This window comes from Macaca thibetana, chromosome 7, assembly GCF_024542745.1.
Source record: "Macaca thibetana thibetana isolate TM-01 chromosome 7, ASM2454274v1, whole genome shotgun sequence".
Classification (NCBI taxonomy): domain Eukaryota; kingdom Metazoa; phylum Chordata; class Mammalia; order Primates; family Cercopithecidae; genus Macaca; species Macaca thibetana.
This window is the reverse complement of record NC_065584.1, coordinates 165,107,111-165,131,000: the sequence shown is the minus strand read 5'-3', so window position 1 is coordinate 165,131,000 and position 23,890 is coordinate 165,107,111. Positions and strand designations below refer to the sequence as shown.

General features: G+C 38.0%; 2 protein-coding genes across 7 annotated transcripts in view; one reads left to right on the top strand and one right to left on the bottom strand.

The window, feature by feature from the left end:
- The window catches only part of MTHFS (methenyltetrahydrofolate synthetase), a 599,465-nt gene that overhangs the window by 306,703 nt on the left and 268,872 nt on the right, over positions 1-23,890 (top strand). The window lies entirely within an intron of this gene.
- ZFAND6 (zinc finger AN1-type containing 6) overlaps positions 1-23,890 on the bottom strand; it is an 83,409-nt gene that overhangs the window by 3,505 nt on the left and 56,014 nt on the right. For all 6 annotated transcript variants that reach the window (XM_050800020.1, XM_050800022.1, XM_050800023.1 and 3 more), the window contains 4 exons: positions 15,110-15,280; positions 14,016-14,124; positions 13,053-13,153; positions 4,328-4,441 (listed from right to left, as the gene is read on the bottom strand). In XM_050800020.1, the coding sequence (XP_050655977.1) occupies positions 4,328-4,441; positions 13,053-13,153; positions 14,016-14,124; positions 15,110-15,263 (478 nt within the window). In that variant the 5' untranslated portion in view covers positions 15,264-15,280. The remainder of the gene's footprint in view (positions 1-4,327; positions 4,442-13,052; positions 13,154-14,015; positions 14,125-15,109; positions 15,281-23,890) is intronic.

Here is a 23,890-nt window from a genome sequence, read left to right as displayed (position 1 = left end):
TGATATTAAACTCTAACTTCCTTTCTTTTTCATCTCCAACCCATTCCTTAACCAGAAATAATCTTCCTAAAGCAAAGCTCCGCTCAAAATCTTACCTACTCTTTTCTGTAAGTTCAATTTTTATGCAAAGTATTCAGCACAATGCCTGGCACATGGTCAACAATACATTTTAACTATCCATAGCTGCAACTACTTTCCAACTAACCACAGTACCGCTGATCCTTGAAGGATGCCAGGTTTAGGCATGCAGACCCCTCTACAAGTCAAAAATCCATGTATAATTTTATGTTTCCCCAAAACTTGAGCTATTAATAGCCTATTAACCAGAAGCTTTACTGGTAACATAAATAGTCAACTAACACATATTTTGTGTTATATGTTTGTATGTTATATTATTAATATATAATGTATTCTAATAATAGAGTAAGCTAGAGAAAAGGAAATGTTATTAAGAAAATCACGAGGAGAAAATATATTTACTATTCATTAAGTGAAAGTCGATCATCATAAAAGACTTCATCCTTGTCTTCACATTGAACAGGTAGAAGAGGGGTTGGTCTTGCTGTCTCAGGGTTAGCAGAAGTGGAGAAGGTAAAAGGGGAGGCTGGAGACGCAGACATACTTGGTGTAACTTTATGGAAATACAATGTAATTTCTGACTTTTCTGCTTTTTTGTTTCTCTAAAAATGTTTCTACATGGTACCGACATCCTTTTTCCACCATTTGCTTTAGTTTTAGTTCTCATATCACCGAAGAGCCCATGTTGCAAAAGAAGTGAAAAGCAGTCTTGAATAATCAGACCCCTTCTGTCAGACTGTCTAGCGTCAATTTGTTTTCTGGCACTGCTTTTCCTATGTCTTCTTCCTCACTGTCTGGCAGTGGTTTGGAAGCAGCCATCTCCATCAAGTCATCTTCTGTTAATTCTTCTGGTTTGGTGTCTATTAGCTCCTGAATGTCTCCAAGATCCCCATCTTGAAATCCTTAACCCTCAACCTTTCTTGCCATATCCACAATCTCTACCATGATTTCCATACTGTGAAGTCACACACAACATCTGGACACAGTTTTCTCCTGCAAGAATTTGTTTCAGGCTTCTTAGCTTTCACATCTTTTTCTAAACAATAATGGTATCTTCAACGGTATGATGTTCCCTCTATTGGGGTTCTCTTCCATAGCACTGACAATCTTTTCCACAGAGTACCATGTGTAATGAGCCTGAAAGGTCTTTATGACCCCTGACATAGAGACTGAATTAGAGATGCTTCTCTGGGGGCAAGCATATCACTTCGACACCTTCAGTGCTGAACTCAGGAGGTTCTGGGTGGCCAGGGGCAACTGTCCAATATCAAAACAACTTTAGGCCAGGAGCTATGGCTCATGCCTGTAATCCCAGCACTTTGGGAGGCTGAGGTGGACGGATCACCTGAGATCAGGAGTTTGGGACCAGCTTGGGCAACAGGGTGAAACCCTGTCTCTACTAAAGATACAAAGAAATTAGTTGGGCATAGTGGAATACACCTGTAATCCCAACTACCAGGGAGGCTGAGGCATGAGAATCGCTTGAACCCAGGAGGAAGAGGTTGCAGTGAGCAGAGATTGCGCCACTGCACTCCAGCCTGGGCGACAAGAGTGAAACTCCATCTCAAAAACAAACAAAAAAAACAAAACAAAACCCAACAACTTTGAAAGGCAGTCCCTTACTGGCAAGGTACTTTCTGATTTCAGGGACAAAGCATTAATGTAACCAATTACGAGAAAGGGTTCATATTGTTTAGGTGTTCTTGTTGTATAACCAAAAGACTGGCCGCTGGTGTTTATCTTTTTCCCTTCAAGACTCGGGTTAGCAGCTTTATAGGTAAGGGCAGTCCTGATCATAAACCCAACTGCATTTGCGCAAAACAGTAAAGTTAGACTATCTCTTCCTGCCTTAAGTCCTAGTATTCACTTTTCTTATTTATAAATGTCTTTGTGACCTTTTTCTTCCAGAATAGGGCACTTTTGTCTGCATTAAAAACTTGTCCAGGCAGATACTCTTTCTCCAACAACTTTATATAGTTTGGGAACTTTCTTAATGTAGTTTGGGAACCTGCTGCCTCTTTTTTGGCAGAAGCTGTTTCTCCTGTTATCTTGACTTTTTTTAAGCCAAACCTTTTTCTAAAATTACCAAACCAGCCAGGTGCGGCAGTTCCAGTCTATAATCCCAGCACTTTGGGAGGCTGAGGTGGGCGAATCACCTGAGGTCAGGAGTTTGAGACCAGCCTGGCCAATGTGGTGAAACCCTGTCTCTACTAAAGAAATGCAAAAATTAGCCAGGCATGGTGGCGCACAACCTGTAATCACAACTACTTGGGAGGGTGGGGCAGGAGAATTGCTTGAACCCAGGAGGCAGAGGTTGCAGTGAGCCAAGATAGTGCCACTGCACTCCAGTCTGGATGACAGAGCAAGACTCCACTTCAAAAAAAAAAAAAATCAAACTATCCTTTGCAAGCATTAAAGTCTCCAGTTTTAGAATCTAAAAGTTGTCATGTAATGACTTCACTTTTTCTTGAATCATAGTATGCCTTTCTTTATAGCAATCCTGCACCCACATAAAAGCTGCATTGTCAATACAAAATAAAAAGGTATTGCATAAAAAAGTACAAGGTTTTTGTGCCTGCTGGCATAGCTGCAGAGACGGCTTCACAGATTTCCTTTTTTTTTAAACAGTCCTTACACTGAATTCATTTATACTGAAATGGCAGACATCACTCATTTTTCTTGAAATGGCAGAATAGCAGCTGCAGACATTAATCTATAGTACATACCAAGCAATTCAACTTTTTCTTGTAATGTCAGACTTTTCTTGTTGGGAGCACTTCCAGTATCAGTACTGACACTTTGTATGAGTCTTATGGTATTAGTCAAAGTTTACAGTATGGTATTAAACACGATGAAAAATACATGAGAACCACAAGAGATTACCTTTTACTGTGGTAGGCAATTTACTACAGAGACAAACTGCTGAAACAGAGGTGATCAGTGACGATTAAAATGCATGGCATTTTAAGTGGATACTTGCAGCACCTGAACTCACTGCAATAGCAATAGGAGGTGGCTATGAAATTATTAGAGAAGTACAGTATATACTACAGTAACTTTTTGCCACTATCGCTTAATACTGCTTTACATTTGTTTACATTTCTTGACTATGAATGGCTTCATGTATGATCTGCATTTGTATAAGCAAGTTTTGATAAACTTTTAATTTTTTTAACAGATTTGTGCATATTCTGTGGTAGCAAATGATAAAATACACAAGTATCTACAAGTTTTACACATTCAAGACTTGTCTAACTTTTCTTAATAAAAACATATATTTCTAGGCTATACAGTTCATCTGTGAGTTTTTTCCAATTGCTGCAAATCTCCAAAAAATTTTCCAATATATTAGAAAAAACTGTAAGTGGACCCCTACAACAGTCCCATGTTGTTCAAGGGTCAACTGTATATGTTTTTAGTCTTATTTCTTTATTCCTGTTGGATTGCAGTACACAACACTCTTGTTCACGTATTATGTGCTATTTAGCAACATTCCCCTGTTTATGGTTCCTGCACATGCCCTATTCATTTTCTTCAAGTTATTCTTTCTGCCTGAAATGCCCCTATTTCCATCAGTTATAGGTCCTACTCACTGTTCGAGACACGCTGAAACATTCTGCCTTCATGATCCTTTCCTTGCTGGGCCTCTAAGAACCACCATTTTTAATTGTAAATTAGTTACTCTCATCCCTGAATTCCCAGAGCAATGTGACTGCACTTCATGTACTTTCTTTGCTAAATGCTTTTGAACAATTCTTTCTCCTGCCCACCACCATCTGCATCTGATAGCTATGTTAATACTGATTACTTACTGTGTGGCAGCACTGGGCTGGGCTAACTGCTTACATGTCTTAACTCACTGAACCCACACAACAATGTATGGTTAGCCCTATTTTATATACAGAAAGTACTTCCAGTTTACTAAGTACTTCAAAATATTCTCTCCTTGAAAGCAGGAGACACATCTTTGACCTTTCACAGAATCTGGCACACTAACCTTACTTGTCTAATATTTCTAAATTCAACTGAAATAAACTTTAAAAAAAAAAGAAAAAAAAAAGCTATTCATTTCACTTTTAGGTGTATAATCAAAGCTATTTTTATTTCCTTAAGAAAATTCAGAAGCTGAAGTATAGCCAGCATTAGCTCTCAAGGAAACAGGAACAATCTTAATTGAAGTCAATAATAATAAGCTATGCATTACTATAAAACAGTATCTTAATTTTAAACATTTGATTTAGGTCCTTACCAGTAAGTCCCACTTTCTTCCTGCACATGAAACAGCGATTCTTTTTTTGTTTTGGTTTTTCAAGAGACTTGCTTTGCTCTTCAGATGGCTGCTGTGCCGTGTCTGATACTGAAGCTGACAAAAATAGGAAGGTGGCAAAATTTAATTATTCTGTAAGATTTTGCTATTCCTCATCCCACCCTCCCTAGTCTATTATTTAGAGGATACTGAGGAATTAATTAGCACAGAAAACTAGTCATTTAATTACAAAGTTGTTTACAAAAATAGGACCCCTTTTTGTTAAATTTATGTATAGAAAATGCATAAATAATGTATTTCTATCTAGAAAATAATCTAGAACATGTAATGATATATTGACAGTGGTTTTATAGACTTTCTTCTTTAGGTTTTAACTGTATTTTCTTTTTTTTTTTTTTTTTTGTTGAGACAGAGTCTCGCTTTGTCGCCCAGACTGGAGTGCAGTGGCCGGATCTCAGCTCACTGCAAGCTCCGCCTCCCGGGTTCACGCCATTCTCCTGCCTCAGCCTCCCGAGTAGCTGGGACTACAGATGCCCACCACCTCGCCCGGCTAGGTTTTTGTATTTTTTAGTAGAGACGGGGTTTCACCGTGTTAGCCAGGATGGTCTCGATCTCCTGACCTTGTGATCCGCCCGTCTCGGCCTCCCAAAGTGCTGGGATTACAGGCTTGAGCCACCGCGCCCGGCTTTAACTGTATTTTCTAATTTTTCTAGTAACTACATATTTAATCAATAAAAGGCACATAAACAAATACTACTTGAATATTCTAAGGGAGTGTGCAAGAAAATAGCCATATGCATGGGTCAGAATGACATAGGTTTCTCAGAGAACAAGGAGGGAAAAGGTGAAACCAAGATTCTGTGGAATATTAAGTATGTTTAAAGTTCCCAGAATGTTTCACATAAAGCACTTTAAATGTTTGAAATAAGGCAAATTGAAGCAAAGAAGCTTTAAAATGTTGTAAGATAATAAGTTGATGCATTTATGTATGGAAACCAAAGCCAGATTTACCAAGATTCGGGTTAAATTACTACTCTGAAATCTTAACATGACTCCCTCCCGTTGCTAACCACTCTGGCCCTCATAAATGCTGCTGCGAGTCAGAATCACGTAATATGACCTTGCAGACATGTCATTTTGCTCTAAAATGGTGGAATTTGCCATGGATCAAATTCTTAACCTCTTCAGTTTCATCACCAGCCAGACTTTCCCCAGGAATCCACTCTCCATTAATCTACACTGGGAATATGCCATGTACCTTTGCTCACACTTCTTATAATCTATTCCAAAGGGTTTCCTTTTTTTCCCCCATTTGATCTAGGTCCTCTTCTTTTTCAAGATCAAGGTCAAATACCCTTTCCTTGTCTCAATTCTCTGTAGCTTCTCACTCTGATTTTCCTTAACACCTTTTCCAAACACCGGGTACCTCACGAGTTCCCTCTTCAATCCATGCTTCACACATTGCACGCAATCATCTGCCTTAAGTGAAAATCTAATGGTGTTCCCTCTGATGTTTAGAATTCTTCAATGGCTCCCAACTAACTCCCAGGATAAAGCCCAGAGGTCTTTCATGATTTTCTTCATCCTTCTTTCTCTGGCCTCATCTCTCACTATTTCTCAACGGTACCCCATGATTTAGCCATACGGAAGTACTTGCAGTTTCCCTGGACATATCAAACTCTCTTTTGCCTCTGGGCTCTTGGGTAAGTTATGCTTTCCATACAAAATACTCTTTCTATGCCCCTTCTGTCCCTCTTTTTACCAGGCTAACTCTAACTTGTTTTTCTTGTTTAAGCTTATATAATCAGCTCTTCCTCCACTGCCTCTCCCACAACTTTGGGGTGGGAAACCCTACTACGTATAGCACTTTTCGTATTAAAATTCCCTCACTGGCTCAACCTGGTTTAACTTCGAATTCTTTGAGGGGAGACATCTGTCCTATTTATCCCATTATCAGTGCCTATCCCAGTGTTTCCAACCACATAGCAGGCACTCAACAATAAGGATCTGTTGAACTATATGTGCCTCATTTCCCCAACTACACTGTAAGGCCGTTGAGAAGAAGGATGGTTACCTTATTCCCCATCTGAATCTCCAGTCCCATCACAGTGAACTACACGTAATACATGCTCAGACATTTACTGTGATTCTAACCTGCTTATGTTAACATCACTATCTCATATTTTAACAAAAGATGACAAAAGGCAAATACCACAAACAAGTGAATGTGCGCTAATGACAAACTCTATAGCATGTTACTCCACTCAGACATGCTGAAATCAGACAGGAGACAGTTCTAGTAATACCCTGTGAACATATTATTTTTGAAACAGAATACAGACACATCAAACCTTTTATTTTCAATGAATAAATATTCCTAGAATGTAAGCTCCAAGAGGGCAGGGGCTGAATGTCTTGTTTAATGTTTATCCCCAGCTCCTACAACAGTATCAGATAAGCCTATCTGGCTATACATACAGACTAAAAAACAGCTTAATTTGCAATCAGAAATGAAACTATTGTATTTATTGGTTTTGAAATATATAAGCCATAATATCTAACCTGTTCTCCAAAAACAGTCTGATATTCAAAAACATCCATTTAATGGCAGTAACACTATCACAAGATTATAGTTTTAACAAAACTGGTTTAACTACTCAGACACAAATTTGAATGGGATCTGGAAATGGAGAAGTGAAAATCCATCTATCTTCTACGCATACAAATGCCACTGCATATCTCAAAAGACATTTCACAGTTTTAACCCTAAAGCCCCAAAGGTGGCGAACGGTTTCTTTTTAACTGAGGCAAATGCAGTCTTTAAAGTGAAGGATCGGAAGGCTATCTAAAAGCTTATATGCTACAGCTAAAATGTGGGACCAATAAATGTTGTTTATATACCCATGAGGCTCAGATAACCTCAGCTTACCTGAAACTAATAGCTGACAACCTGAATTTCAACAGTCACCAAATGAATTCACGGACAAGATAATATAGTATTATTTTTAAAAGTCTATGATTCCCAGAAATTATCCAGTTTCCTCAGTTTTTATGTGAGTTTTAAGACCAAAGAATACCTTATCAAATTCCAAACAACCTTTCTAGCTTTAGTTTCAATATATAACTGCCTGAACTGACCACTTCAGCAATGGGTTTTTTCACTCTTTCTCAAATTTCATTTTTCCTACCTATATGCATTTGCACTCACAAGTTATCCTCCAGCAAAGCTGTCTTGGGGTGGTGGGGAGATATAATTTACACACCATAAAATTCACCCTTTAAAGTATACAATTCAGTGGTTTTTATTATATTCACAAGGTTATAAAACCATCACCACTATTTGGGAGGCCGAGACGGGCGGATCACGAGGTCAAGAGATCCTGGCTAACACGGCAAAACCCCATCTCTACTAAAAAAAAAAATACAAAAAACTAGCCGGGCGAGGTGGCGGGAGCCTGTAGTCCCAGCTACTCGAGAGGCTGAGGCAGGAGAATGGCGTAAACCCGAGAGGCGGAGCTTGCAGTGAGCTGAGATCCGGCCACTGCGCTCCAGCCTGGGCCGCGACAGAGCGAGACTCCGACTCAAAAAAAAAACAAAAACAAAAACAAAAAAAACATCACCACTATCTAGTTTCAGAACATTTAAGTCACATTAAAGGAAAACTCTACTCATTAGCAATTACTCCCCACTTCCCACAGTTTCTGGCAACCACTAATCTTTCTGTATGACTAGCCTATTTTAGACATTCTATGTAAATAAAGTCATAAAACATGTAGCCTTTTGTACTTAGCTTCTTTTATTCAGCATATTTTCAAGGATCATTCATGCTGTGGCATGTATCAGAATATCCTTCCTCTTTGTGGCTAAATATTCTACTGTATGGATATACCACATTTTTTTTTATCCAATCATCTACTTACAGCCACCTGAGTAGTTTCTATTTATTATGGATAATGCTGCTACGAACATTTGTGTACAAGTTTTTGTGTGGACATATGTTTTCAATTCTCCTGGGAATCAAGAGCAAAATGCTGGGTCATATAACAATTCTTTTTAATTTTTTGTGGAGCTAGCAGATTGTTTTCCAGTGTATCTGGCACCATTTGATACTCCCACCAAGGCAGGAGGGCTCCAATTTTTCTACATCCTTGACAATACTTAGTCATCGATTAGAGCCATCTGAGTGGGTATGAAGTGGTGCCTCATGACTTCCATTTCCCTAATATCTAATGATGTTGAGCTTTTTTTTTTTTTTTTTTTTGAGACGGAGTCTTGCTGTGTTGCACAGGCTGGAGTCTTGCTCTGTTGCACAGGCTGGAATGCAGTGGCACAATCTCAGATCACTGCAACCTCCACCTCCCAGGTTCAAGCAATTCTCCTCTGCCTCAGCCTCACAAGTATCTGGGACTACAGGCGCATGCCATCACGCCCAGCTAATTTTCGTATTTTTAGTAGAGATGGGGTTTTACCATGTTGGCCAGGCTGGTCTCCAACTCCTGACTACAGGTGATCCACCTGCCTCGGCCTCCCAAAGTGCTGGGATTACAGATGTGAGCCACTGCGCCTGGCCCTGTTGAGCATCTTTCAATGTGTTTATTGGAAACTTGTATATATTTTCTGGAGAAATGTCTACTCAAATCCTTTGCTTACTTTTAAAATGGGTTTTCTATTGTTGAATTGTAATTATTTCTTTATGTATTCTTATCACATATATGATTTGCAAGTATTTTTCTCTCATTCTGTAGGCTGGTTTTCCACTCTTATTTTTTGAGAGAGGGTCTCATTCTGTCACCCAGGCTGAAGTGCAGTGGTGCGTTAACGGTTCACTGAGGCCTCAACATCCCAGGCTCAAGTGATCCTCCCACTTCAGCCTCCCTCCCCAGTAGCTGGGACTATAAGTGTGCACCACCATACTTGGCTATTTTTTGTACAGACGGGGTTTTGCCATGTTGCCCAGGCTGGTCTCAAAGTCTTGAGTTCAAGTGACCTGCCCACCTTGGCCTCCCAACGTGCTGGGATTACAGGCATAAACCACAGCGCCTAGTTGTTTTTCCACTCTTTTAAGCGAAAATCTTTATTTTGATGTAGCTCAATTTATCTATCTTTTCTTTGGTTGCTTGTGGTTAAGGTGTCGTATCTAAGAAACCACTGCCTAAACCAAGATCACAAAAATTTATACCTGTTTTAAGAGTTTTATAGTTCTCTTATATTTGTTTTAGGTCTTTCATGTATTTCAGGTGAATTTTTGTATATGGTATGAGGTAGGAGTCCAATTCATTCTTTTGAATGTGAATATGAGGTTGTTCCTGAATCATTTGTTTAAAAGATTATTCTTTTCCCATCAAAGGATTTTGGCACCACTGTTGAAAGTCAATTGCCCATAAATATAGTAAGAGTTTATTTCTGGACTCTCAGTTCTATTCCACTTACCTTTATGACTATCCTCATGCTGCTACAACACAGTCTTGATTACTGCAGCTTGTATTCAATTTTGAAGACAGGAATTGTTAGTCCTCCAACTTTGTTCTTTTTCAAGATAGCTTTGGCTATTCTCACTCATTCTTTGGAATCAGAAGAACTGCCTGATTTTTTAAACCCACACAGCCTTCCTAAATCAGTCCAAAGAGACTGTTCCCCCTCTGATTTCTTGAACCAATGATTTGACAATTCAACTTTGTATAAAGTCAAAAACCCTCAGAGTAGGAAATAGCCTGAGAATTCTAGTTCATCCTGCCACTTAGCACAGAATTCCCCTCTATACGTTCTCTAACATCAACTCATTTTTCCTAGAATGCTTCAGTGATGTAGACCTTACCATCTTAACATATGACATCATTCTAGTGTTGGAAAGCTTCAAAATTCTCTTACTCTAGGCCTCCTACAACTCCCAAATCACTCGGGCAATATAAAGAATACCTTCTGCAGCTTACAAAGTTCATCCAAACTCCATTATCTCAGTATCTTTTAATACCCGGTAAGAGGGACATACTTATCATTCTCTTTTAGGAGTAATGAAAGTAAGGCTCAGTGAAGTTAAGCAGGCATATCAAGATAGGAAAATAGAACTTATGAATCCAAATTCAGTATTTTTCTACTATGACTCAAGATCTGAGGGACTAAGAGGTTGACCAAATTTAAGCATATTCTTCAATTTTAGAGTGTAACAAAATGCTTCTATTAGTTCTTTCTTTTTAACCTAAAAGTCATTTTTTTTTTTACAGTATTAACTTGTAAGTACCTTTAAAAACCTAAGTACCTTTAAAAAGTACCTAAGTACTTTTTAACCTAAAAATCATTCAAATCATGTATGAAAAATGGGGCCTATACAATTTCTCCTAATATGGCATCAGGACCACCTTTTGAAGTGATATACTCAGGGCTAAGTGGAGAAAACGGTATTGTTTTCCATACACCACAAATGGAAATAAAAACACTTTTATACACAAATGGTATAAAAACACTTCATATGTATTATGATAGTTTGCCAATCTCTGACCTTTATTCTTTGTCAGACTTCTGTAAGTACTATTGTATTCTTAAGCTTTATACATTTTTTTCACTGCCAACATTTTAAAATTTGTTCTATCATAAGACATAAAGAACATCTTCATCATTAGCATCCTGTTTTCTTCCTTCCTATCTCTGTCAAAACTGCTCAAAACTGCCATGTAATCTTTGCTTCTTGAAATTATCCTTTGGCAACTATGACCCAAAACTAACCAGGACCTAGATGGTTTCTTCCTCGGCTCCTTTGCTGGCTCATCCTCCTGCTTACTCCCTTGTGTTTAAACTATTTTTCAACCTATGACAAGGGCTTCTAAATTTCAGGCATAATACCGACTACTACACACACTTAAATACCTACTATCTATACAATCTCCAAATGAGCTTTTTCAACTTTGAAATCTGATCATTTGAAACTCACTATACCTAAAACTTTGTCTAACCAAATCACCTTATTCAGCTTCCCTGTCTAAAAAGCAACCACACCACTGCCACTATGATAAAACTGAAAGCTTTGACAATACCCTTGTCTTATTTCCTATGTCTGGTAAATAACTAAATCTTGAGATTTCTTATTCATTTATTTACTAAGAGCCTTACTCTGTTGCCCAGGCTGGAGGGCGGTGGCATGATCCTGGATCACTGTAAATTCCGCCTCCCAGTTCAAGCAATTCTCGTGCCTCAGCCTCCCGAAAAGCTGGGACTACAGGTGTGTGCCACCACGCCCAGCTAATTTTTTGTATTTTTTGTAGAGATGGGGTTTTCCCTTATTGCCCAAGCTGAGCTTGAACTCCTGAGCTCAGGCAATCCGCCCACCTCAGCCTCCCAAAGTGCTAGGATTACAGGCATGAGCTACCATGACCAGTCTTTTCCTTATTTCTTTAAAAATATTCCTCATTTCTGCCCTTCCTTAAATGTTTTGATGTAACTAACAAATAAAAATTCACTTAAAACATTTATGAATTTATCACAATATGCTAGATGGAATAGAATATTTATGTTGACCACACAGTATATTCTTTCATTACAGCAAAATCTACACAAACAAGCAAATTGGGTCAAGTATTTGCTGGGTATAGAAAAAAAAAGCAAGAGGAATTACCCAGCTTATTTAAATTTATTTAATTCTTGAGACCGGGGGTGGGGGATGTGCTCTGGCGCCCACCCAGGCTGGAGTGCAGTGGCACGATCATGGCTCACTGCAGCCTGGAATTCCTGGGCTCAAGCAATCCTCCCACCTCAGCTTCCTGAGTAGTTGTGACTATAGGTATGTGTCACCTCACCTGGCTAATTTTTTGTTGTCCAGGCTAGTCTCAAACTCCCAGACTCAAGCGATCCTCCTGCCTCAGTCTCTCAAGTAGGTAGGATTATAGGCGCAAGCCACTGTGCTTGGCCTAAATTAAAAATTTAGCAAACTTAAACTAGGATTGGCAGATGTATCTGTTACCATCATGTGAACACCACGTGCAATGAAGTTTCACTGGTAAATCATCCCGTAGGCAGAATGACACACTGCTCTTCATTAGGCTTATCTTTCCAGACATCTTTCCTTATTACCACGTTACTTCCACACACTGCTAGAATACAAACTAATTAAGCAGAGATTTAATAGCCTCCTAAATGGCCTACTCCGCATTCTCTCTCCCTACTACAAAAGCCTTCATACAAATTTTCAAGTCTTCCTAGATCATTTTGAGCTACATAATGGGGATACAAAGAGCATGGGCAAGAACATGATAGATACCATGCTGTGAATACAAGCAACTGAATGTGACTACCGCATACATGGGGAAGAAGGGGCAGAAGTGCCAGGCAAGATGGACACGGTCTCTCAGATAATGAGTCAAAACACAAAAGAAAGATATTCCCCTCAAACCAGCAGCTCCAGTTTTCTTAGAGAGTAGTATTTAGACTGAACCGGCCAAAATAGTAAAAGAGAACAGTGTAACACTGCCATTCATTTAATGATATTTTCACAATAAACAAATTTTGAATTTGCAACGTTTATGCTGATGATAAAATTACATGTAAGTGTGAAATGGCTCCCCAACATGTTAAATACTTAAAAATATAAAGTATTGTGTTCATAGGGAAAACAGAAAAATATGCATTTTAAGCTGGCAATTTTTTAATACATGCACCTACGATAGCGTCTGGCCTATAACACTCAAATAATAAAATACATGCTAGCTCATATACAAACCCTGCAGATCTTCTGTTTCAGGTACTGCTTTGTCCACAGATGTACTGTCCAATTGAGAAGATGCTACAGATTCTGATAAAAGTGACTGATTTGATACAGAGCTAGAAAAGCAAAATATTTCATTTTAAAAGGTGATCTCTACACATGAATATTAACTAATGTGCACAGTAACAGTTCAACATATCTAAATAGATGATTAAGATGAGAACACAGAGATACTTTTTTTTAACAACTTAAACATAATCATAGAGCTTTAAAACTAGAGACCAATTTGAACCAGAATTTTACTGCCTTTGTGTATTTCAAGTACCAAATGAATCCACTAAATGAAAACTAGCATGATAAAGACATGCTTAAAGAACCCTAAGACAAAGCTGTAAATGATATTCCAGCATAGTAAAACTGAACATCTCCTATCATGAATTGGAAAAAAGGAACCATAGTGTAGGAACTTAATATAGTGGTTCCTAACAGCAGAATAAAAATGAAACCAGTATTGCTGTATGCAGGCTTCCAAATGATGTGACTTCAGAGTTAAAAAGTATATATATACAGTATAATATAAACAAATATGAGTACTACACCATGATATTAAACAAAGATAATGTGTGACAAGACTGTATTTTTTTAATACAAGGTAGTAATACTTGCAGAATAAGACTAACATTTCACTTAACATGCTTCCAAAGGACTTCAGGAGTAGGTCAGGATACATTATGAGAAAGAAGACAGAAAAAGATGCCTGAAAAAGAAATCTAAGACTTAAACGATAACCCCCGATACCCCCAAGGTAAAACCAAGAAATCGCTTTTTCTAACTAGTTATAATCAGACAGATAACATTTTAGGCCAGTTAATCTAAAAGCAGCTTTATGTAGTTTTCCTCATTAGAATTAATCAAACACAGAATATACTCTTTAGTTTTTATTGGCATTCGCATTATAATTCAGACACTACATCTTACCTTGGCTGCATAGATGAAGATGTAGAGTCTAATGTTGACTGGGCTTCTGGGACACTGCCATCTGTGCATTGAACTGGTAAAGATTCAGACAGACTACTGACAGAGGTTGCTGTAACAGTACCACATTTCACATTAGTGATTCTATATGCTAAGCAGTCTAAGACCTTATCTAAAAAAATCAAAATCCATTTTCCACAGAACACAGTATAGAGATTTTCTTTTAATATGTAGTACGTTGGTTCATTTTTTTTTTTTTTTTGAGACGGAGTCTCACTCTGTCGCCCGGGCTGGAGTACAGTGGCCGGATCTCAGCTCACTGCAAGCTCCGCCTCCCGGGTTTACGTCATTCTCCTGCCTCAGCCTCCCGAGTAGCTAGGACTATAGGCGCCCGCCACCTCGCCCGGCTAGTTTTTTGTATTTTTTTAGTAGAGACGGGGTTTCACTGTGTTAGCCAGGATGGTCTCGATCTCCTGGCCTCGTGATCCGCCCGTCTCGGCCTCCCAAAATGTTGGGATTACAGGCTTGAGCCACCGCGCCCGGCCGGTTCATTTTTTTTACTTAAAATTTTTTCAATGGTTTGCCAGTGAAAAATATATTAATTTTAAACCAAGAAGGAAACCATATACAAGTTGTATACATTAATAAACTCCTATGTCTTAGGACTGAATAGCATCCAAGCCCAAATTCTTTAATTCAAAAACATCTTCCAAGTACTACAGTACAAATGAGATATTTATATAAGATGACATAGCAGTGAAGAATATAGGTTCAGAATTAAAATCTATGCTCAGTACATTAGGTTACACATGTAGATGATGACTTAATTTTGAAACAGTTTATACTCATTTGATCTTAGCCTTAAGAAAATTTGGAGCTTTGGTTAAATGGTTGTAGGTTTTGGCTTGAACAGAAACAGACAAGATCTCATATACAATATTAAATGAACTAATAGCCTACACTTTCATTAACCACAAAAATCTATACATGCAGGCATTAACCTACATGAAAACTATCCTAAATGAATAAACACTTCCTATTTTGCAAAGCTTGTATTTCAATTACGAATACAGATGGGTTTTACTAGAATTACTTACCAGGTGGGCTTATTCTACCATTACTACTATTCTGTCTTTGAAGATGTTCTTTATAGCATACTGAACACATGCCATTTGTACGAGGGTTTCCATAAAATCCACAGCCAGTGGAACAAAGCATAGGCACTTGGCTGTGATTAGTTTCTTGAGCCATGTTCCTCCGTTGCACACCTGAAATTTACATAAAATTAGCAAGGAACACAGACATATAACTTCCAATCACACATTATCCAAATCTGTTTTATAAGATAAAGAAAAAAAACCCACATATACCAAACTACTCGATATAACTGTCCCAAGACATAGGGCTAAAGGAGAGGAAAATATAAAAACCAAAAGGACACATACTGAACTTTTTATCTCCAACCCACTCTACATAAGCAAGTCTGTACAGGCTCAGAAAGTACAAAGAACTCCTAGAGAAAGAAATCTGTTTTGAAGACTCTACCCCCAGAAGGTTATGGATAACTCATTAAGTCTAGCTCAGTTTGGACCCTCCTAGTAATAAGAGATATACATTATAAGTTTTGATGTATGTTATACTATTTAATTTCTAAGCATTTAAACTTTTGCTGGAAGTTCATGTGCTAATGTGTGTTATTTATTCTGTTTTAAAAGCATTTCACATAGTATCATGTCTGGTGAAGATATGGAGAACTGGGCTGAATGCTTGTAAAAAATGATAACAAATTGGTTCAATCTTTTTGGAAAGCAAGTTGGCAATTCACTTCAAGAACCCTATAAAAGACAAATATTGCTATCTGAACCAGTCATTCCCCTTTAAGGGTCTTCAACAAAATGACTAGAGTATAATCAGAAAAAGAATAATAAAATATAAGGGATGTGCTTCACAGTGTATTTATAATTTTTATAAACTGATAATAACATTAGAATGTATACAGTTTTTTTTTAAAGCATGATATATATTAATGACAAAAGTTATGCTGTCATTAAAAATATTTTAGAATACTTTTTTTTTTTTTTTTTTTTTTTTTTTTTTTTTTTTTGAGACAGAGTCTCGCTCTGTCGCCCAGGCTGGAGTGCTGTGGCCGGATCTCAGCTCACTGCAAGCTCCGCCTCCCGGGTTCCCGCCATTCTCCTGCCTCAGCCTCCCGAGTAGCTGGGACTACAGGCGCCCGCCACCTCGCCCGGCTAGTTTTTTGTATTTTTTAGTAGAGACGGGGTTTCACCGTGTTAGCCAGGATGGTCTCGATCTCCTGACCTCCTGATCCGCCCGTCTCGGCCTCCCAAAGTGCTGGGATTACAGGCTTGAGCCACCGCGCCCGGCCTAGAATACTTTTTGATGGAGAGAAATACTGGTAATAAATGAAAAGGCACAATATGAAATGTGTATACAATATTTTGCCAATTAGGAAAAAAGAAGCATCCATTAATCATCAAAAAGGACAGTAATGAACACATCCCAGGATGGTGAAGCTAGTGTTTTCCCTGATTCGTACCTTTACTTATAAAATTCTCTAAAATGAAGATATTCTTGCCTAATTGGTGGAAATTTTTATTTTTTTAAGTATTTCAAACTAAAAAATATTAAAAACTAACAGGCCAGAGGCATTAGTCAGACAGGCAAGTGATGCTGGGACTGAGGGAATTGTTTGGGAATCACATGAAAGCAATAATCAATTACAGCAGATGGAAGAACCCCAAGCGCCATTTCTCCCATAAAGCAATTGGTTCTTTGGCATGAATAACACGACAGACGGTACTAACAGGCTCTCTTTCTTATTAAAAAACAGCAATCTCCTAAGTGAAGGTTACTCTGAAATGGGTGTATATGTATTACAGATGAGTTTATTTTCAAAGATCATGAAGAATGAGACTAACCAAAGAAGGAAAATGTTTTGCCACTGAAATTTCCTTGAACTGGTAAATACGCAAGGAAAGCATTCACGGTTTACTGTTACCAACTAGATTTCTCTTCCCCTACATTATCTGAAGACCGTTGATGGGTAGTGAGGATTTATACATATTTCAGAACCAAGAGCAATAATGCACTTGACTGAACTACAAAACAAGACAGCAGGCTTAGCATTTCCCTTAAAAAAAAAAAAAAAAAAAAAAGGTCCTAAAACTGTTGAGGATAGTTAAACCTTTAGCCTATGAATACAATTTGGGATTCTGGCAAGCATCTTTCTTATTGAATGATGACGAGTCATTTCAGAATCCCATCTTTGCCACCTTTCTTTTTTATAAATGCTACTTTAGAACCCTCTTTCTTCTACAGCCCTGTAAAATATATATACACACATATACACACACACACACACACACATATACATCAAATTAAAAAATAACAATGATAGTATAGAAATACTAATGTCAAACATTTTTGAGTTTTTTCCCTTTTTTGCCTATTTTGTGACGAATACTGGTCTGCAGCTTTCTCTTTTATGTTTATCTGATCTTGGTATCAGAGTAATTGCTCAAGGTCATGTAGCTAATAAGTGATGGAGGCTAGGCATGGTGGCTCACACTTGTAAGCCCGGCACTTTGGGAGGCCGAGGTGGGCGGATCACGAGGTCAGGAGATTGAGACTATCCTGGCTAACATAGTGAAATTCCGTCTCTGCTAAAACTACAAAAAAATTAGCCAGGTGCGGTGGCGTGTGCCTGTAGTCCCAGCTGCTCGGGAGGCTGAGGCAGGAGAATCACTTGAACCCGGGAGGCAGAGGTTGCAGTGAGCAGGGGTCATACCACTGCAACCCAGCCTGGGCAACAGATCAAGACTCCGTCCATAAATAAATAAATAAATAAATAAATAAATAAATAAGTGATCAATGATTCTCAAAGTATGGTTCACATACTCCTATAGAGGTCAAAATTGTTTTCATAATACTAGTGAGTTATTTGCCTTTTTCACCATATGGACATGAGCACAAATGCTGCTATAGCAATTGTGGGGAAAAAAAAAACACCTGAAGCCTCATCAAGGAGACAAATCAAAGCAGTGGCACCCAACTGTACTAGTAGTCAATTCTTCATCACCATGCTCTCACAGTAAAAATTATTAATTTTACTAAATCTTGACCCTGAATACACATCTTATTAACATTTTACGTGACAAACTGGGAAGCATGCATGAAGCACTCCTGTTGTGTAAAGAAGTATGAAGACTGAAGAAAAAGCACTGTGCAATTGTTTGAGTTGTGAGCTGACTGAATTGCCTTTTTCATAGAACATGTTTTTTATTTGAAAGAATGACTAATAAACTGGTTATTAAGACTTGAGTATTCAGCAGACATTTTTGAAAATGACCAAAGTGCACTCATCACTTCAAACATCTAATAGTATTTGTCATTAAAGACAACAGTCAAGTGAAAAAAACCTTGACAAGCATCTCCAATATTCTGAGAGTTTCTGATAAGATTCCTGGTGATATTAATGAAATGTGATTAGTTGATATGGTATCAATATTTGAAATATCATCATAAGACAGTGAATCAGTATTTTCTAAGCAACCAGTGTTGGTTGCTTAGCAAGAAATAGTAAGAAATTACTCATGAACAGAAGATCCATTCAAAGTGAAAGGCCATGAATTTTAATGTAACAGGACAAAAAGTTTTATATCGGGGTGTCCAATCGTTTGGCTTCCCTGGGCCACAGTGGAAGAAGAATTGTCTTAAGCCACACATAAAGTACACTAATACTAACGAAAGTGGATGAGCTAAAATAGATAAATAAATAAATTAAATAAATAAATAAATAAATAAATAACGTTTTAAGAAAGTTTATGAATTTGTGTTGGGGCCACATATTGAACAAGCTTGTTTTGCATGTTTTCAATTTCGCACTGCAGCTATCCTTTAAGAAACTATCAATCGTCAAGTTTTGGTGTAATATTAAAGAAATCTGAAAATGTTATTAAAATATTCTTTCCAAATACATGAGCCCAGATTTTCTTTGTAACACTGTTAACAGATTGAATGCCAAAGCAATTACTAGAATCTTGCTATTAGGGCAGACTTTTTTAAAAAATCTGCAAAAATGTTGTTAACAATGCCACTCTTCTCATTAACAAGTGTGGGGGAGAGGAAAGTGGTTATTTTTCATAAAATATTTTAAAATAAACTACTAGTTACAATATTTTCTCAGCTTTAATTTTTTTTTTTTTTTTTTTTTTGAGACGGAGTCTCGCTCTGTCGCCCAGGCTGGAGTGCAGTGGCCGGATCTCAGCTCACTGCAAGCTCCGCCTCCCGGGTTCACACCATTCTCCTGCCTCTCAGCCTCCCGAGTAGCTAGGACTACAGGCGCCTACCACCTCGCCCGGCTAGTTTTTTGTATTTTTTAGTAGAGAGGGGGTTTCACTGTGTTAGCCAGGATGGTCTCGATCTCCTGACCTCGTGATCCACCTGTCTCGGCCTCCCAAAGTGCTTGGATTACAGGCTTGAGCCACCGCGCCCGGCCCTCCGCTTTAATTTTTAATATGATTTATTTAACTAGATAGATATAACTCTCGTACACAAAAGCTCTTCGGGATATTGACACCAAAATTTTGAGAATCCACTGCTTATAAAAAGTGCACTCTCAGTATAGACAGTTTGCCCCTCAAGGGGGAAAACACTGATTTTTGGAGGAAAGGGTCACAAAAACCCTTACTCTAGTATAAAACACAGATATACATAAAACACATAAACAGATGTGCAATATCTCTCTGGAGTTAAAATCTCTGGAGGTGGGGGCCACTTAGGGAAAAAAAAAAAAAAAACCTAAAAAGGTTCCTTAGGGAAAAAAGAGAGAAAAAAGACTGAGGAACTCAGGTTTAAACCACCAACTACGCTACACCGCCTATTAACAATATTAAAGTACAAGAGAGGAATTAAAGGAACTTTCCCAATGATAATGATAAATACATGGCTAGCAACAAAACTGTAGAAGAGATAAATACCGTATTTCCATAAAAACTCAAGTAAAAAGTCATAGATGAAAGTACAATATGACCACTAAGCTTTTCATTACAATTACTTCAAAATATTAAGATTAAAGTTTGAAAACATGTAACACTACCAATTTTCCCAAGTCAAACTGCCTGCACGGCATCAAATTAACAATGATACTCATAATTCAAGAGGTACAAAGGGATTCTCACAGAATTCTTAAAAAAAAATAAGAATCAACCTTATTCATTAATCGGTTAAGCCGTAAAATGCACCTTTACATGAAGAGTCAGAAAGACTGAAAAAGACAAAAAACCATAAAAGGGTAATTTAGTTTATCTGAATGTGTAACGGCATAGATGGGGTAGCTATGAAGAAATTGGAAGTCCTGCCTCCCTCCCTTTGCTACTATATCTTTTTGGGGCAATCAGTCTGGCATTCAAATGGTCAGAGAGGAAAAGGGATAAGGGGAGAAAAGGCAGAACAATTCCTTAACTGCTGCATTGTGGAATTATAAAACCACAAATCCAGAGGCAGGGAGTAAGATCACTCTACCAGATATTTTAAAAATGATTAGCACGGTATAATAAACAAAAGCCTATGAACTGAATAGAATTCATAAAACGTGACTTTTGACTGTTCATAACATTCAGTCAACCCCCCAACTTATTACTCCCTCTAACATTCCAGACAATACTTAACAGTTATTTGGAGTTTAGTATGTGCTAGGAACTGTTTTTACTGTTTTATTTATATCTTGTTGAATCCTCTCAAGAACCCTATGATGTTGGTGCTGTTGAAATCCCTATTTTAAAAACAAAAAAAATGATACTCAAAAAGACTTAGTTACTTGCCCAAGTTCCCCTATCTGGTAAGCAGCTAAGTCAGTGTCTTTTGATCTAAAACACAAAAACAAAAACCAAAAAACCAACAATAACAACAAAAAACAAAGAGAACTGTCAAAGTCCACCATATCCCTGAAAACCTATAATTTTCTGAGCATTAATTCTTATTACTTTCATTTAAGTATACATTTTAAATTCCATTTATTCAATCTTAACATATCATGCAGCTTTAATTAGCTAAAATCATGCTCTTGAAAAAATTTGTTTTTCCTTTATGTCTTTTTACCCAGGAAGTTCTTAGCAGGATTAAAAATTCAAAATTAAATGCTCTAAGACTGTAAAGAAAATTCATTACCAATTATTAAAATTCTGACAAAAGAATAGTAACGATGGCAACACAAACTCAAGTATAACAGCATATACATGTCAATTAAACCTACTTTCCTGTGCTTCCTTCCCTAAAGGTAAGTCACCATGTTCCAATAATTTTTATTTTGAAATGTTTCATCCTCTTATTTTCCATCCCAACTGTGGTCCTCATTGCTTGTCATACCTGGGTTATTTTTAACAGTTTACTGCCCCTCCTCCTAATACATTTATTGAAATTCTCCTAAAACACCCAGTTCTCATCATATTACTTCTGTTTTAGTTTGTATAATTGTCCCAGAGAGGAGTACTCAACCTAGCATTCGTGCTTCACGTAATTTAACCGGAGCAGCCTAATTTCCCTAGAAAATATGCTGTATGTAAACAGAATGGGCTTGGAGTCAGGTTGCCCACAGCTGGAATCCCAGCTTTGTCATTTTATTACCTGTAAAAGCTTGGACTTGTTACTAAATTTCCCTGGTTTCAACTCCCTAAGGGGCACTTACATCATCTACCTAACCAGATTAAATAATGCGTATGAAAAGCATCTAAATAGCATGTGGCACACAGCAAAGTCTCAGTAACTGTTCTTACTCTACTCTTCGTAAAAGCAGAGGGTCTTTTGCTTCCCTCTGTTTGAAACAAATCATGTTCACTCCTGGAAACAAGCTTCTAGAGCTCATATTGCTCCTTTTTGAGTATAGCCCGCCTACCTTTGTATTCTGCTTGTAATAATCCTATCTATTTCAGGAAATCAGCTTAAATTCTATTTCTTCTGGGACCATTTCTGACCACCTCAAGCCTCTTCTACTCTATTCCTGAGAAAGCTGCTTGTACCACTCTTTTGGGGCACTTAATTGTACCATTACTCAAATATTTCACTGGTATACAACACTGTTACCAGCTAAACTCTTAAGTTTCTTCTTCAAACCCTCTTTATGCCTAACATGAATCCCACAAAATATTTTGTTGAGTAAACACACTTCATTATTGTCACAAGTATTCATGTCAGGCAAAAAAAACGGTTATTCTGTTGAAAAGGGGAGAAAACTGATGAAGAACGTTTCACAGTGCAATATTCATAATTTATATAATGAAACAGTTAATTCAGTAAGAATGACCAACAGCCCAAGGCAGTTATAAAATGCATACTTTTTTTCACTCCATTCTTTTTCTCCCTCATCCTGAAAAAAATAGGGAGAAAATATAATTTATAATGATGAATTAGTCCAAAGAAGTTGTGAACTAGCAAAGTTAAGTCTGACCCATAGCCGTATTTGATTGGCCAGTATCTATTACTTTTTAAAAAAATTAGTTGTTAGCATTCAAAAATTGGGGAATGTCACATAATTCCAGATTTCTTCTGTTGAAAAATAGGAAGATCTGACAATATTGGACTCATGTTCCTCAAATTAAAACCCATCCGCTAGGGCCCTATTAGGCAGAGCCTGTACTCTCCAATTCATGACCACCTTCAATTTTAGTTATCTAACTGATCTTATAAGTAATCTCTAGCCTTTTCAATTTGGGACCTTCACTAATAATTTCAAGAGAAGAAAAAAAAATACACGTAACATGTCTAGTTAAATAAGAATGCACATTAAACTTTGAACCAGTACCACACCGCAACACAAAGTGTTACACAAAGGTAAGACGAGCTCCTGCCACATTCTGCCTTTTTTTAGATCACTGGAAAACTAACCACTCAGAATGGGTGAATGCTCTTTGCAATTGTATCAAATGGATCCCAGAAGAGAGCAAAATAGGATTTATGGTACACTCTAATTTTTTTTTTATTAACTGATCAAAAGAGGAATTACCTAACTTGGCATAGGTGCTTGAGATTAGTGTTTCCTGGTTGCATACAGTAATTCCCAGTTCTAAGCCTTTGGATCTCCAATTATCACATGGATAATAAACAGATATGAGGGATGGTAAGGGGCAGCAGTAACCTTTTTGCAGAGATGATTAAAAAAAAAAAATCCCGCCAGGCGCAGTGGCTCACGTCTATAATCCCAGCACTTTGGGTGGCCAAGGTGAGCAGATCACGAGGTCAGGAGTTCAAGACCGGCCTGACCAACATGGTGAAACCTCGTCTCTACTAAAAATATAAAAATCAGCCGGGCATGGTGGCGAGTGCCTGTAATCCCAGCTACTCAGGAGACTGAGGCAGGAGAATTGCTTGAACCCAGGAGGCGGAGGTTGCAGTGAGCCAAGATCATGCCATTATAATCCAGCCTGGGCAACAGAGCGAGACTCCATCTCAAAAAAATCCAGCAAAGCTCCTAAAGCCAACAGATCAGAAAGTATGACTTGATATAAAACACTTGGGATGAATGCTATTTACTCTGATAAAAGTATAGGGATTTTGGACTACTGTACTGACTGTGCTTTTTAGTTTCTCTGCATAGCAGTTTTTTGGGTTTTTTTGAGACGGAGTTTCACTCTTGCTGCCCAGGCCGGACTGCAGTGGTGCAATCTCGGCTCACTGCAACCTCTGCCTCCCAGGTTCAAGCAATTCTCCTACCTCAGCCTCCCATGTAGTTGGGAATACAGGTATGCACCACCATGCCCAGCTAATTTTTTATTTTTAGTAAAGATGGGGTTTCACCATGTTGGCCAGGCTGGTCTCGAATCCCTGACCTCAGGTGATCCACCTCCCTTGGCCTCCCAAAGTGC